Source organism: Felis catus, chromosome B4, assembly GCF_018350175.1.
Source record: "Felis catus isolate Fca126 chromosome B4, F.catus_Fca126_mat1.0, whole genome shotgun sequence".
Taxonomy (NCBI): Eukaryota; Metazoa; Chordata; class Mammalia; order Carnivora; family Felidae; genus Felis; species Felis catus.
In genome coordinates this window covers 69,835,628-69,853,402 of record NC_058374.1, presented here as the reverse complement: position 1 = coordinate 69,853,402, position 17,775 = coordinate 69,835,628, and the positions used below count along the sequence as shown (strand labels likewise).

At 37.8% G+C, this 17,775-nt stretch overlaps 1 protein-coding gene across 8 annotated transcripts in view; it reads right to left on the bottom strand.

Moving 5' to 3' along the window:
• PPHLN1 (periphilin 1) overlaps positions 1-17,775 on the bottom strand; it is a 142,417-nt gene that overhangs the window by 97,940 nt on the left and 26,702 nt on the right. For all 8 annotated transcript variants that reach the window (XM_006933619.4, XM_006933622.4, XM_011283878.3 and 5 more), the window contains one exon: positions 16,638-16,699. In XM_006933619.4, the coding sequence (XP_006933681.1) occupies positions 16,638-16,699 (62 nt within the window). The remainder of the gene's footprint in view (positions 1-16,637; positions 16,700-17,775) is intronic.

Below are 17,775 nucleotides of genomic sequence, written 5' to 3'. Positions count from 1 at the left end.
GTCCTGTTTCCTGAAGAACAATATATGTATACAATTGTCACAAAGTTCTCAGAATACAAAACATGAATCTCTAGGTTATTATACGTTAACCCAAAAAAATTAAAAGGGAAAGACTGGTTGATAGAAATACCACAACTTTATTCACACGTTTTTTTCTTTAACCACATGTTAGTCCCAACACTCATGATTAGCTATAAAATTCAATCAACATCAGCCAGTAAAATTTTTTTTGTGCAAGTGTCATCCTGATTTTAAGAAAGAATTTTGGTTTTTGTTTTCACAATGGCCCTAAAGCCTACTGAACAGAGTAATGGGATACTGGAAACTTGGGCACATTTTTAATGCCAATTCCATTACACAATCACAGGGTAAAAACTTTGCACTGCAAATATGATGAAGTTCCATTTACCATACAAAGAAAACTTTACCGGGGCACGTGTGTGGCTCAGTCAGTTAAACTTCTGACTTCAGCCCGGGTCACGATCTTGCGGTTCATGAGTTCGAGCCCCGCATCGTGCTCTGTGCCGACAGCTCAGAGACTGGAGCCTGCTTTGGACTCTGTGTCTCCCCCTCTCTCTCTGTCTGCCCCTCCCCTGCTTGCGTTCTGTCTCTCCCTCTCAAAAATAAATAAACGTTAAAAACTGTTTAAAAAAAAAAAAGAAAACTTTACCTTAAAACTTCAAAATCATATATGGAGTTTCTAGCCATGTTGAAAATGAGGACATCAAACACATAATGGATTCAATACAGTAAATTACAAGGGAAATCAAAAGAATCTTTACATATATAACAGTACAACTGAAATGCTTACTATGAAGCCTCAAAGGGGGGAAAAAAAGCCCACATATTTAACGGATTTTTTTTTTTTTGAGAGAGAACACGTATGCGTGCAAGCAGGGGAGGAATAGAGGGACAGGGAGAGGTAATCTTAAGCCCAATGCAGGGATCAGTCTCATAAACCATGAGATCATGACTGAGCTGAAATCGAGAGTCAGCTGCTAAACAGACTAAGCCACCCAGGCACCCCCGATTTTTAAAAAATTTTGTTTAATGTTCACTTATTTATTTTTGAGAGAGAGAAAGAGACAGAGACAGAGACAGAGAGAGAGAGAGAGAGACAGAGACAGAGACACAGAATATGAAGCAGGATCCAGGCTCCATGCTGTCAGTACATAGCCTGACATGGGGATCAAACCCACAATCTCACGAATCCCATGAGATCATGACCTGAGCCAAAGTGAGAAACTTAACCCACTGAGCCACCAGGCGCCCTGTGATTTTTTTATTATCAAAAAAGTACATAACTTGAGAGTTAAGATAGTGTCTTCGACTGTATCACTAACATTTCAGCCATAATTCTAGGCATGTACAGAAGGAAAAGTCACCAAGAGAGTGGAAGATGGGAAGAACTAATGGCCTACAAAGAACTGTTTCTCAAAATGTGTTCCTGGGACCACCTACATTATAAATACTTTGGATGCTGGCTTCAAATGTAGATTTATGAAGCTCATGATTCTCCCCTTACAAATATACACCCCCGAGGTAATTCTAGCCCCTCACACCAGTCAAACCAGACAAGTTGTGATGGACCCCTCAGTTTCCATGGATATATTTACTGGTTAAGAGTAAAATTCAGTAAAGTAGGGGGGAGAGAAAAAAGGGGGAGAATGAAGGCAGTTTACTTCTTATTCAGGACCTACCACATACAACATGTACAATTATTCCACACAAAATATTGGCTACTTCATTTCTAGTCAACAGGAACTTTAAAAAGAATTAAGATTTCAAGAATCATATTGAGAAAGAGGCTTGGTAACTTATACTGCAAACAAAAATAAGTGCGGACCTCAGATGTCTTCTCTTAAATGTGGAAACAAGAGTACCAGGGGCCCTGTGACTTCCCACACTACCCTTTATTGTATGTACCCCAAAATCAAACAATCTTGCAGCAGAGTTGAGAAGTTTGGTGGCCCAAGTCCAGAGCTCTTTCCACAAAACCACATCTTTACGTCAAAAGCATTCTAGGTATGAGATATGGACTGAGAGATCTCCCAGTTAGAATCTAGGCCTTAGGTATCTGTGTTATTCACAGCTGATCACATTTGATCTCTAACACCTACAATGGTGCTGACTATTACAGAGGTTAAGATATGCCTACACTGCTATAACATAAATACTGAAAAATGCAATCTTGAGTCATTACACAAAAGGAGTTCATCTGTCACAAAACAGTCTAGGGCCGGCATTCCAGAGTGAGAGATTCTGCTCCAGACAATCATATAAGACCCCAGGCTTGACCCCTCTATTTCAACCTATGGCTTCCAAGATCACACGACTGCTGTCATTCCATTCTAGGGCCCACCCCACAAAATGTGGAAAGGTAAATGTGTGTGGAAGAGTTCTACTTATACCCATTAGAACTGGAGATAAATTAGCCACATAGCCACAACTATCAGGAAGGAAGATTGGGAAATGTACTCCACCTATGTGCCTAAGATGTGTGGAGAAGTAGTCGAAGTCTTTCCAAGAATGATGTCTCATTTCAATGAAAGTGTGGGATTCCCAAATGAAGATGTGTCTAATAGATGGACGTAGAAATGTAGATCTCAGAAAAGAAGCCAAGACTACAGATACAGATTTATCTATCGTCAGCAGCAGACAGTATAGGTCAGTGTTTCTCAAACTTCAGTCTCCAGACCTACTGTATCACAATCATCCAGGGGGCTAGAGACTCAGATTCCAAGTCTCCACTTACTGAATCAGAATCTCTTAAGACAAAGCCTGGATATTTTTGTTTTAAAAAAAAAATTTTTTTTGAACGTTTATTTATTTTTGACAGAGAGAGAGAGAGAGAGAGAAAGAGAGAGAGAGAGAGAGCATGAGTGGGGAAAGGCAGAGAGGGAGACACAGAATCTGAAGCAGGCTTCAGGCTCTGAGCTGTCAGCACAGAGCCCGACACGGGACTCGAACTCACAGACTGCGAGATCATGACCAGAACCGAAGTCCGACGCCCAACCGACTGAGCTACCCAGGCGCCCTGCACATTTTCATTTTTAATGAGCTTCTCTGTGATTCTTATGAATCTTATGAACACAAGTTTTAAAAACATAAGCAAAGGAAATAACTGCTGCTGAGGACAAAGACAGATGAAGTTACCATAAATGAGAGAAGGTGCCGGGAAGTCATTGTTAACATTATCCTACGGTTTGGGACTGCTGTCACTCCACCATAAACCACCGTATTAGACAAACTGCTATTACATGCTCTTCAAATCATAGTCTCAGATTGTTGCCTTACTTAAGAGATTGCAAACTCTGGTTTTACTTAGTTGTAAACACCGAAAACTCAAGAGACTTAACGTTTAAAAATCTGATTTCTGACTTCTTTTGAAGCAGGTCACGGTGTGCTTATATTCCCAAACAGCAAAGATCAGCTTTGCTCCAATCTGACCCCCCGCATTTGTTTACATTCCCTGAATGGCCTCTGTAGATACACGAGTTATTTCCACTAACAGACAGGGGCATTACTACCACAGATAAACAAATATGTTAACTGCTTTCCTCTAAGTATTACAAGTATTTTATGCTCAATAACTGTATTTGTATATACATAAATAACAAAATACAGTAATCTGAGTTGATCTTGTAAATGCTTTTACATCCTCAGCCTCTTCATAAACCAATCCCTCCAACTTCTTTAAGTGAAACCCGGTATTTGAACACAAATACCTCCTGTAAAACTCTTGAGTACTAAGTACACACTGATGACTGACTCAAGGTCCTGAGGTATATGAGACAGGATTATATTCTAAATCCTGCATCTTCCAAGAAAAGGGGGAAAGAGCCCAACAAACTACCTAAGTTTGTGCTATCCCATGATTGCCCACATTACCAACCTCCTGATAACTTTCCCACATTTCCTAAACCCAATGACACAGTCTACACTGTAACATATCCTATGCACATCATGGGTGACTTTCAAAATTCATGTGGATCATCTGTGCAATGTTGTAGTAACTCTCTGACTACCTTCTACCTCCTCACAATATCTTAGCCACATGCTTGAATTCTAAACCTTGCCACTTACTACCCACAAGTGCTCTTCATCAGAATCCAATACTGCATTCTTATCTTTCAGTTTTGCCACTGCTACAATTCCACCTCATGGATACCAGTAAGTCTCCTATATTTTCTAGCAATTCACGAACCCCATCCTAGCCTCACTTACTGCCTTTTCAGCCTCAAATGTAGTATTTGATCCATGATGAATACCAACAACTTTCCGTCCTGGCAATTCTGATACATCGTCTTAGCCAACCCCAAACCTGAATTAATTCCAAAATATGTGATTTCTTCACTAGTATAGTTGATTGTCACAAGGTCTAAAAATTGGACCCTCTATGGATACATGATCTCTAATTTCCACTGTGCCTTCAATTCCACTAGTAATATTTTTATGTATCATTACTGAGCTCAATCTTCCATTCACATCAGCAACTATTCTATACCCTGATAATTCTCCCAAAGTCCTCTAATCTAGCACCAAAACTTCCCCTCTTAGTTACCTAACTTTCCTAAAAAATACTGGGGTCTTCACATATGAACCACCTCAGCTGCCAGTCCAAATCCCTTCTTCCCCAATTTGCCTTCATCTGCCTCATCCCTAATTTCATCCTTTCTTTCCCAGGATATGATTTTGCCCCCTGCTGAAAGTAAGTCCTTCAATAAATGCAGTTCATCCTGGCCCTCATACATCTTGCTTCGCCAGTTTTCCCTTTTCTGCCTTGTACCTTCAACCTTTCTCTTTTCCCTTCAGCCTATAAATATGCTCAAGTCACTGATCACCTTTTAAAAAAGTTTTAGGTGATCTTCCTTTAGCCAGTGTCCTTTTCCACCTTCACCTCACAGATACCTGTAAGTCCCCTGCATTTTGAACATATGTCATTCCCTACTTTCCATCTAAGTATTTTTTGAAAACTTATCCACCCAGTTTCAATCTATCCCCTCACATCTCATTCATCCTGACACAGATAAAACTAAGAGATATTTTAATCTTTATGTTACTAGAGTACTCAGTTGCATCAGACATTGATGACCTCAAATGTGGTTTAAAAATTTTTATTTTCCATCACTTACATAAAAGCCGAGGGTTCTGACCTCAGTTCACTGCTCTTGTCTAACTACATCCTCTCCTTGGACAATCTCAATTTTGAATGTAGCTCCTCCCTTGAAACCATTCCTTCTATATGCCAATCTCAGGTAATGGTATTATTTTACACACAATAAACAAAAACCCAGATATTTCCCTTGTCTTTATTCCCACATCCAACAACCACATCTTGCTGATTTTTCACTTCCTAAGCATTTATCAAATTTAACCCTTTTTCTCCAACCCCCTCTCTACTTCACGTATTCATTCCTTGTTCCATCTCCAGTGCCACCTTTAAAAAGTCATCCTCTAGAGTAAAAAACAAAACATTCCAATTGGGTTACCTTAGCCTGTATACCAAGTTAAAATTTTCCAAGAGCTCCCCACTGTGAATAGAATAAAGCTCTATTTTTAAAACTGCTTATTCAGACTTTTTAGCTATAATTTAAAATTCAGGGGCGCCTGGGTGGCGCAGTCGGTTAAGCGTCTGACATCAGCCAGGTCACGATCTCACGGTCGGTGAGTTCGAGCCCCGCGTGGGGCTCTGGGCTGATGGCTCAGAGCCTGGAGCCTGTTTCCGATTCTGTGTCTCCCTTTCTCTCTGCCCCTCCCCTGTTCATGCTCTGTCTCTCTCTGTCCCAAAAATAAATAAACGTTGAAAAAAAAATTTTAAATTCACAATTTCCTAGGTCACATATAAGCATCCATTAATACCTCTACACATCCTGCTTTATACAGCTTGCTTATGCCTCTCCTTCTGCAGGAACATGTTTCCCATTACTCTTCTTCTGGTTAACTCTTAATTTTCCTTCAAGTTTTGTTCATATTATCTGCTCCTACAGGAAATCTTTACTAAAACCCCAGAACAAGGTAAATGCTTCTTTATTTGTCTTCTGACAGCATTTTATGCAACTTCAGAATATATCATACTGGGCTATCTTCTTGTGCATCTATCTCACTAGACTGGAAGCTAGTGATATAAGCAGTGGCCTATACAAAGTAAACATGTAAGCATTTATACCACTAAACTAATAAATCAAAATGTTTGATAGTATTTTTCTCTGTTCAAATTGTGTATTACCTAAGAAGACAGAATCACTATAATAAAATTACAAATTAAATGTGTTTTAAAAAAATTAATAGGTATAAAAATATTGAACTATTTAATCAAAATGTTCCTATGTGGGGGCGCCTGGGTAGCTGAGTCGGTTAAGCATCAGACTTCAGCTCAGGTCATGACCTCATGGTTCATGAGTTCAAACCCCACATCAGGCTCTGTACTGACAGCTCAGAGACTGGAGCCTGCTTCGGATTCTGTGTTTCCCTCTCTCTCTGCCCCTCCCCAGCTTGCATTCTCTCTCTCTCTCAAAAAATAAACATTAAAAATTTTTTTCATATGTGAATACAGAAAAAAAAACCTTCAGCATTTAAAAATAAAATATGCTGGACACTTGGTGACACTCTTGTTGTAGTTGGGTTTTTTGTTGTTGTTGTTGTTGTTGTTATTTTAGAGAGAGAGAGAGAGAGAATGCACAAGCAGGGGCAAGGGGCAGAGGAAGAGAATCCTAAGCAGGTTCCACGCTCAGCGTGAAGCCCGACACAAGGCTCAATTCCATGACCACGGGGTCATGACCTAAGCAGAAATCAAGAATCGGACTCAATAAACTGAGCCACCCAGCTGCCCCTCTTGTTCCATATTTCCAAATACTATTTAATACTTTACATCAGTTCCATCCTCAAGTTTATTCTAAGACCTCATAACTACAGGGGGAAAATTACTGTTAAAACCTACCTCATTCAGTCTAAATTAATAACCCTTGGTAAAGTAGGGCATGTTCCTCGAATATAAAATGAAATGGATTCTAATCTATTCTGAATTTTGTCTACAAGTGCGTTTTGAACAAAGAGATAATAAAAACACTGTCTATATAGAACCATGATGAATAGGTGATAACACACTTAAAATGTGGACAAATTATCAGGTAAGTGGCTCTATTAAATAAGAAAGTGGTAACTTCCAGAGTGAGGGTGGGGGTGTGGGAGGATGATAGAAAACAATACATTCCCTTTTCCTTTATTAGCTATTATTTAATCCCATTGCTTCCAATGATCCCACACTTATTTGACATGAAACCCTAATATATATACGTTGGATTTATAAAGTACATAATGTCCTACAACATGAAACACATAAAACAGAAAGTGAAAAAGATTCATTATAAACCGCAAGTTCCACAACCAGCGATAGACCTATGGAAGATGGTGCAAGCAACGTGGCCCAGCAGCAGCCAGTGATGGCAACCTGCAAAAGTAAAGTGGTGGAGAGAGCAAGAAGGAAGACCCAAGGGACCAGAAGACTAACTACATACAAAAATGTGAGCAAAAATATTGAGGACACTGGTTTCAAGTCTGGGATCAGATTTTACCCTACTTACAAGCTAGTAAGTTAGACTGTTAGTATTTTATGGATATTGGTAGAAGACACAAGACTCCTGGGACAAACAACTTTTTTCTCAGCACAGCAAGCAACACAGCACTGGCTTGTTTGCACCAGCTCCCCGTGGTACCAAGTCCCACAGGAGTGATGTTATATAAGCCAAGATCAATACTACACACAGGGTGGGTTTGGTTTAGAACTAGGGAACAGTGAACTTGGGGAAGCTACTATTTTTACACCAGGCAAAAAGCAAGCCTGCTCTTTGACACAGAGGAAGGCATTACCTTATCTTTCAAGACTGCTCACTACAAATTCATGGGTAAAAGGTGGTCAGGGCCTTGCATTCTTGGCTTATCTTCATTAAAATTAAAACGTTGAACATTGAAGAATATTACCAAAAGAATAGAATACTGCAAACCATATATCTGATAAAGATTTCAGTAGCAGAATATGTAAAGAACTCTTCTAAACCTCAAAAACAAAAAGACAACCTAATTGTAAAATGGACCCAAAAATGAGTAGATAATTCTTCCAAGAAAATATACAAATGACCAATAAGCACAGAAAATGGTGCTCATCATGAACCAATAGGGAAATGCAAATCAAAACCATAAGATACCACTTCACACTTACCAAGATGGCAACAATAACAACAAAATGATAAGGATAATATGTCAATTATACCTCAAAAAAAAAAAAAAATTCATGTAAAGCCTCTGGAAACAAAAACAATTAAAAGGATGTGAACAACATGCTGATTATACCTCAAAAAAAAAAAAAAAAAAAAGCCTCCAGAAAAGCCTATGTTATAAAACACACCCATATTAACATGATTTATCTAACTACAGTAAATGACTTGCCATAAATGAAAAACTGCCTGAGAGTCAGGTAGATGGCATAATGTAATTTACACCTATCTCATGAAATAAGTAAATTAATGGTGGAAAAGAGCAAAGGAAATGTTGAAATTGTTAATATGTACAGGGCTCCACTGAAAATCTTCATAAAATCATTTAAAAGAAAATACAGGAAATATTTATTTAAATGAAAAGAGACATTGCATGCACTGAATTTCAAAAGCAGCATTCATTTTCATATACACACATACTAGATTTAGCTAAAACTAGATCATGTTCCTTTTTTTTTTTTAAAGGTCTTAACGAATATAAGTTTCAACAAGATTTCATTGAGCTGTAGTTCAGCACTGAGTTTCCAAGGGAAACCTTCTAGGGAAGACCCCCACCGCAATTATTCACCCAAGCATAATCCCAAACTCTCTACCTCCCTTCCTTTCATCTCAGGTGTTGTTTTTTTTTTCAATGTTTATTTATTTTTGAGAGACAGAGAGAGACAGAACACAAGCAGGAGAGGGGCAGAGAGAGAAAGAGACACAGATTTCAAAGCAAGCCTCAAACCCATGAAGTATGAGATCATGACCTGAGTTGGAGCCAGACGCTTAACCAACTGAGCCACCCAGGCACCCCTCACCTCAGGTTTTAAAGAAGAAACATACAAAAGCTGTGCCACACCAACCCTCCAACTCCTCTCTGCTGCCTCTTACCTTTTCTCTATGTATTCAATGCCAGCTGATGTCACACCTGAAATAGAATCATCCCCCCTGCCTATAAAACTTTCTTCAAGGAACAAGAAACCAAAGACAGATTCAAAGATCACTTTTATGCCACCGATTCCTCCAAATTTCTCTCTAGACCTGACCTCTATGCAATTTTATTCCCACTCGCTGTCTGCCAGACTCCAGCAACTCAGATGTCCACTAGTACCTGTGCTTCAGCCAGAATGGCCTCATCAGTTGCATACCATGCACCTGCTTATCATGTGCCAGCCACTTAAATAGTCTGCCTTCAGCTCTATCCATCTCTTCCCACAGAAATGCTAACCCGCCTTCAGGATTCAACACAAATGATCTCTCCTCCTCAGTCTGTCCTCATCATCCTACTTAGCATCATTCTTCTGAATTCCTTCAGTGTCATTACTTACCACAGAAAGTACAACCCACCCCACTCTCCTCTACATTAGTTATTTCAGAGTATTTCTTCCTTCCCTTTTCTGACCACAAAGAACATAACCTCCTTCTACTAGCTTTTACTCACTTGAATTCTCACAACACCATGTAATAGTTTAAAAAATACACAATGAATAAATGAATCAATCATTTCATTACATAGATAGTGCCTGTGAATATTTTAGGCGATAACTTGCTATGGCTTTATCATATTTAAAAAATAACTAGAACCTGAAAGAACTGTAATCCAGGTTTCAATTTTTAAAAAAACTTAACAGAGGGGTGCCTGGGTGGCTCAGTCAGTTGACTGACTTTGGCTCAGGTCATGATCTCACAGTCTGTGAGTTCGAGCCCTGCATCGGGCTCTGTGCAGACAGCTTGGAGCCTGGAGCTTGTTTCAGATTCTGTGTCTCCCTTGCTCTCTGTTCCTCCCCCCCTCACGCTCTGTCTCTCTCTCAAAAATAAATAAATATTAAAAAAAATTTTTTAAACACTTAACAGAATGCCCTTGCATACACACACACACACACACACACACACACACACACACACACACTAAAAGGAATATAAAAAGTGGCGGTGAGTATGTGAAGAAACTGGAACCCTCACACACTGGTAGGAATGTAAAATGTTACAGCCACTACAGAAATCAGTTTGGTGGTTCCTCAAAAAGCTAAACAGACAAGTACCATATGACCCAGCAATTCCACTCCTAGGTACGAGCCCAAAAGAATCTAAGACAGAGACTCAAAACAGATACTTATGCGTCGATGTTCACTGCAGCATTATTTACAAGAGCCAAGTGGTAGAAACAACCCAAGTATCCTACAGAAGATGAATCAATAAAATATGGTAGATACATAACATGGAATATTATTCACCAATAAGAAGGAACAATGTTTTGACATGTTACACCACGGATGAACCTTGAAAACATCATGCTAGGGGTGCTTGGGTGGCTCAGTTGGTTGGACATTCAACTCGTGATTTCGGCTCAGGTCACGATCTCATGGTTTGTGGATTTGAGCCCCATGTCAGACTCTGTGCTGACAGTACAGAGCCTTCTTGGGATTCTCTCCCTCCCTCTCTCTCACCCCTATCCCACTCAGGCACTCTCTCTTGCTCTCAAAATAAATAAACACTTAAAAATCACTTTAAAAAAATCATGCTAAGTGATAGAAGCCAGACATAAAAGGACAAATACTGTATGATTCCACTTACATGAAATACCTAGGATAGAAAAATTCTTAAAGACAAAAAGTTGAATGTGGTTGACATGGTCTGTGGTTAAGGAGGCACAAGGAATTATTGTTTGACAGTTAAAGTATAATTTTTGTTTGGGATGATAAAAAAAAGTTTTGAAAATAGTGGTGCTCGTTATCCAACATTGTGAATGTAATCAATGCCAGTGAGTTGTATACTTAAAAACTGTGAAAAAGGCATATTTTATATCATACATATGCCACTACAACAAAGTATTTTTTGAAAAAAACACAGAAGCTACCTTGAAGGGATTCTCACTGACCAACTCTAGGCATCAAAATAATGATAGGAACAGACTGTAACACACTGAGTAAAAAAGGAATCCATGAGTCCATACTGATATAAACAAAGTTTTATTTGTTTTTTCTTAAAGGTGATGGAGAGAAAGCTCTTTCTCACAATTGATACCAGGTAACAGCATGCATAATAAATATAGAAAGAACAATCTATTACAAAATCACCATTAAAAACCATTATATTAATAATTCAGCCAGGACACCTGGGTGGCTTAGTCAGTTAAGCGTCCGGCTCTTGGTTTTGGCTCAGGTCATGATCTCATAGTTCATGAGTTTGAGCCCCACATGGGACTCTGCACTGATGGCTCCAAGCCTGCTTGAGATTCTCTGTCTCCCTCTCTCTCTCTGCCCCTCCTGCATTCATTCTGTCTCTCTCTCTCTCCCTTTCCCCCTCTCAAAATAAATAAATAACCTTAAAAATAATAATAATTCAGGCTACTACTAGTGGGTGAAAATGGGATGAAGAATGGTATACTCATATAGTTTCAAACTATTTCTGTTCCCACAGAACACTAATTTCAGGGGAGGAGGCTAACTTCACAGTGAAGAAATTGTGCAGACCCCATCTTAAGTGATGAAAGTCAACAATACCAAAAAGGGGATGAAATGACAACCTACGCAACCAAACAGGATGCAATAAAAAGAATACAGCATCACTTCAGGGACTGCCCTGACAAAAATGCAGAACTTAAATCTAATCGTGAACATTAGACAAACCTAAATTTGAAAACATTCTAAAAAATGTCCACCCTATATTCATCTTGCCCATAACAATGAGCCATAAAAATCAAGGAAAAGACTGAGGAACTGTTCCAGATTAAAGAAGTCTACAAAAATATGACCTGTAAATTCAGAATAGATCTTTTTGCTAAAAAACACATTATTGGGGCATTGTGGGAGACATTACTGGGGGTCTCTGGTGGAAGATTATAGCAGTTTTTTAAATTATTCTTGCAACTTTTCTATAAATTTAAAAACGGTTTCAAATAAAATGTTCTAAATATCCTAATATTTTCTTTCCACAATACAAAGAATTATCACGTATACCCAACAAAACACTAAATTAAAATATTTTCCTAAATACTCAGAACCATATTCTCTTACAACCACCCTCTGCATGGTTTACAATGCAGCTATTTTCCCCCTAGAACAAAGTTATTTCCTATTCACAAAGTCTTTAAGCTTGGAACTCTTCAATGAGGCCACCTAATTAAGGGAACAATGTACAGACAGAATGATGCTAGCCTGTAAAAGCAGTAGCTTCTGTGATAACGTAATACCTGAAATGTTACTGAAGACACCCAGACAGCAAGTGAAGGTGAAAGAAAATGTGGAAGAAGCCATCTATACAACACTAACCTGTTTTATCTTTCTTCGTAAGAATTAGGTTTTGTTTTTTATCTGTTTACTATCTACAATTCATATTAAAATGTAGGCCAATAAGAGGGGCGCCTGGGTGGCGCAGTCGGTTAAGCGTCCGACTTCAGCCAGGTCACGATCTCACGGTCTGGGAGTTCGAGCCCCGCGTCAGGCTCTGGGCTGATGGCTCAGAGCCTGGAGCCTGTTTCCGATTCTGTGTCTCCCTCTCTCTCTGCCCCTCCCCCGTTCATGCTCTGTCTCTCTCTGTCCCAAAAATAAATAAACGTTGAAAAAAAAAAAAATGTAGGCCAATAAGAGAACCTTTTTATCCACGGAGCTAAAAGAATACCTGACCTATACCAGTCTCCCAATAAATATTTATCAAATGAATGAATATACCATATACAATGAACTCTATACCAAAAAATTTCAAACAACAGAGTATAAGTACAGGCAACACTCTCTGATCACAGAATGAATAGAATATACTGTGTCAGAATCAGTAAAAAAAAAAAAAAAAAAAAAAAAAAAAAAATTGCTATCTATCAGACTCTATGGGACACAGTTACAGCAATTCTTAAAAGAAACTCCAAAATTCTGATGAATCACTAAATTCTATTCTTGAAATCATTATTATACTGTATGTTAACTAACTTGGATTTAAATTAAAAAAAGAAAAAAAAGAGCAATTAGGAATCACAACAAAAAAAGAAATTCCAAAATGCTACTTATATTATACTTATAAATAAGAAAAATAAGTAACCAAATTAAAATGTTAGATTTTTTCAAAAATAGATACATAAGTGTCTATGAAAATGTAAAATATATCTGCCCTATGACCCAGAAATTCCACTGTTGACAGTCTATCACAGAGAAAGCAAAGTCTATTTCACAATGACATTATATACTCAGATTTATTACGACAAAACTTTGTACTGGAAACAAAGTGAATATTCATCAACAGATGAACAACTAATTATTTGGTATGTCCACAAGATGGAATAGAACTCAGCCATTAAAAAGATTCAAATAAAAGTTAAACCAAATAACCTGGAGGGATTTCCACAAGCCACTGAATGAGAAACACAACTTAGAGAAGACTATGTATAATATGATCTCATTAACAACAAATACCCCAAATGTTTGTGAATATAGAGAAAAATACAGAACATACACCAAACTGTTAACATGACTGTGGGAAACGAGGAGTCCCATATATGATATCCTATTTCATTTATGTAAAATTATATACACATGCAGGAAAATAATAAAGTGCTAAAAAAGACAAGAAGGGAAAATAAAGATAGAAACATACCATTATTTTAAAAACTGAAAACAATGTAACTAAAAATCAACCTGAGAACTGTTTCTTTAGAGTGAATATAAGCCATGAGCTAATCTAATCAAAAGAGTTTTTCTTATACTTTTGCTTTTCATTATTTAGGACTTCATTACACCAGATATTTTGACACACCAGGTTTTCAATTTCACTTTTTCTCCCCCAAATGATGGCAGCTTGACCCAGCACTGCATTTCTTCCCCATTTGATTTGAAGTGCCACTGTTGCTATATCCCAAATTCCTAGATATACTCTAGGTTTGTTTCTAGACTCCCTATTCTATTTCACAGTTTACAATACTACAGGTTGAGAAGTTATGATAGTATATTGAGTCTTCACATCTTTTTCAAGGCTATTTTTGCCATTTGGCCCTTTACTCCATGGTAATTTTAGAAACAACTTGCCAACTTCCATGGGAAAAAAAATCTAGAATTTGAAATGGAACCAAACTAAAGGAACACCTGAATTTGAGAAATAGTATGTTTGTGATACAGTCTCTTCCCAACCACGGATGTCACACACATGTTGTGCCCTTTTTTTTTTAATGTTTGTTTATTTTTTGAGACAGCATGAGCAGGGGAGGCGTGGGAGGGTGCGGGGGCAGGCAGAGAATCCCAAGTAGGATCCTTGGTGTCAGCATGGAGCTTGAGGTGTCCGATTCCACGAACTGAGAGATCATGACCAGAGTTGAAATCAAGAGTCAGCTGCTTAACCCACTAAGCCACCCCGTTGCCCCTATGTTGCTCCTTTTATTCAGGTCTTCAGTGTCCTTCAGAAATGACGTGCCATTTCAACTACACAGGTCTCACACAATTTTGTTAGATTTATTCCTATCACTCCTTATAGTTTTTACGCCACAGCAAATATTTTTAAATTACATTTTCTAACTTATGCTAACAGCTATTAAACTAAACTTTGCTAATTTCCTAATAGTTCTAATAGTGATGGACTCTCTTGGATTTTCTACATAGATAATTTATCATCTGTAAAAAGTCTTCTTCCATTCTAACCCTCATAATTTTTATATATTTTTCTTGTCTAACTGTAGAGGCTGAGGCCTCCATTACCATGATAAATAGAAGCAGTGATAACAGGCATGTTTGCTTCATTCTCATTTTAAAGCAAATGCTTCTAACTTTATCATTCAGTACAAATCCCCATTTATTAGATAAAGGATATTCTCTTCCACTCGTAGCTAAAAGTCTTTACAATTACTGTGTTAAGTTTAATACTGTAATTAAATTTTATTAAAGTATCAAGACACCTGGGTGGCTCAGTCGGTTAAGTCATCTGACTCTTGCTTTCCACTCAGGTCATGATCTCATGGTTCATGGGATCAAGCCCTGAGTCAGGTTCCATACTGACCTGAGCATGGAGCCTGCTTGGGATTGATATTCTCTCTCTCTCTCGCTCGCTCTCTCAAAATAAACTTTAAAAAAAAAGTATTTTTCAGCATCTATTTTCTCTATTATTTCTTTTGAGAGAGGCAGTCTGCCATGGGTTCAGACCATCCCTGCACATCCCTACCGTGTACTCCAAATTGCAAGACCTAACCATCTGCTGACACTGAACAGTTTCTATAACTGGTCATACAATGAAATACGTCAAGGTGACCACAGCATAACCACCGCGTGACTACTCACTCTCAGTGAAAGAAGGCTGGCTTGCTTGCTTCCTGTTTACTACAAAAAAGTAGCAAGCTCTTGACACTGTGTTCCTCAGCTGCAGTGCATCCCATTTTATGCACGACCACCATCTCTGCCCACCACATCACTCTATGGGACTTGAGGGCAGGGAACCAGCACTACCATGCCAATGCCCCTGATGAATGCTGGGCCGTGAGCAATAAACTGCCTTGCTCTAATCCACTGAATCCTGTTGTCTACTTCTGGCACCTAGAGTTGTAGCAGTTGATGCCTTTCCATTCTCCATAGGTTATTCTCTGACAGTTCACAAGAAATCTTTAAAAAGCTCCTTTTAGAACTTCTACTACTTCCTTTGTGAAGTTATTAAAAACAACAACAAAAAAACTTGACTGAATCTGTCCATCTTTTTTTTTCTAACTATTCTATCAGATGTCTCTATAATTAACCAAGGCTAACAACAACTGAGGTCCTTCCAAAATGTGTCTTTCCAATAGAACTTTACTATCAAAATAAGGCAACTAAGAAAATGCCTTATAGTAAAAGAAATTCTGGGGGCACCTGGGTGGCTCAGTCAATTAAGTGTCTGACTTGTGAATTTGGCTCAGGTCATGATCTCACAGTTCATGGAATCAAGCCCTGCATTGGGTTCTATGCTGACAGTACAGAGCCTGCCTGGGATTCTCTCTGCCTCTCTCTCTTCCCCTCCCCTGCTCATGCTCTCTCTCTCTCAAAAATAAATATTTAAAAATAAATAAATAAGAATAAAGGAAACTTTGTAATGACTCAAATATTTTAGACGGAAAAAAAAAAAGCCTTAACTTTCTAATTAAGTAAACAGATACCTTATAATCCACATCACACATTAGAGATAATTTAATAATTTGATAAGAATATACCAATAGTTCAAACACTATTTTTTGTTATCAATTACAAAATGCCAATGGATACAGAATGTTAGCTGTTAGTGCTATTATATTAATCACAAAAATATAATGTTTGTTGCTTTCAAAATTCTGAATCCTAATTAAAAATATTTCATCTATAAGCAGTGAGGTTAGATTTCAACCTCAGACGTCTCAGTGAATCAAGTACTGGAGTGGTTACGGTACTATGTTTATCTTTTTACCTGTATTCAGGCTGTCGGCTTGCAGAATGATCATCTCTTGTCCACCTGTAGCCAGATTCATCCTGTAAAATAAAAGAGCTCCTTAGACATTTGTTTATATTATTTAGGTCAAGTAGGATACATCTAACAGTACTACTGGAAACGAGTCTCTAAGACCAAAATAAAATGAGGACAAAAACACCTCTCTAAATCTGAGCTTCAAAGGCATGAAGAAGAAAAAAAAGATACAGCAAGTCACCCATATCAACAAGTGACTTAGCGGACTGACAACCTGTGGAACCATTTATCTGCATGAAAATGCTTATGGTACTTCTTTGGTAGGCCTAACAGCCTTATTGCCAAAAACATACACCAACCTCACAACAGCTAAGGACTGCTATAAGAACAAAGGCTCGATTTAAATTTAATCAAGCACACAGGTCTCTTTATTTTCGTTCTGTCAAGTTCTTTCACCAAGTTTCAAATTCAAAACCAGGAAACATTTGTTACTTTCCCACTTGTTCAAATTTTCTTTTCTCATCTTGACTCCCATTAAAATCCATAATTTGGAAACAATATAATAGGAAACCATCACCTACTGATAAGTTAAATTAGAGCAACATGTGGCACTAAGTTTAAGATTAATCAAAACAAGCATTTTGTCCTCTAAAACAGATACATTTGAAAGGTATGTTACACACACACACACACACACACACACACAGTAATCCACGCCCAATTACTTTAAAATTATATGTAGAACAATATAATGTGAATTATTTATAATCAGAAATACTTATTCAGCTAAAATAAATACTATTTTCATCTTCCTCTTTAGTATCATATACTCTACTCTTACATAAGAGTTATGTATTCATCATTTTTCTTCTCAACAGTAAATACAAAGAAACAAAAAACAATATAACAAAAAGATAAAGAAAATTTAACAGCTCTAATAAGATACTGGATAAAGTTAGTTTATATAACTGAACTCAAGATAACTTAGTATCACGAGAGTTCTAAGGATCTCAGGTGGGGTTATTTTTGTTTGAAGAGAATTTAAAGAGAAAATGTTGCACAAAGTATGAATGAACACAATTTGTAATAAAAAACTATTGTTGAGGCACTATTATGCTACAAGGTTTTAGGGGAAAAAATC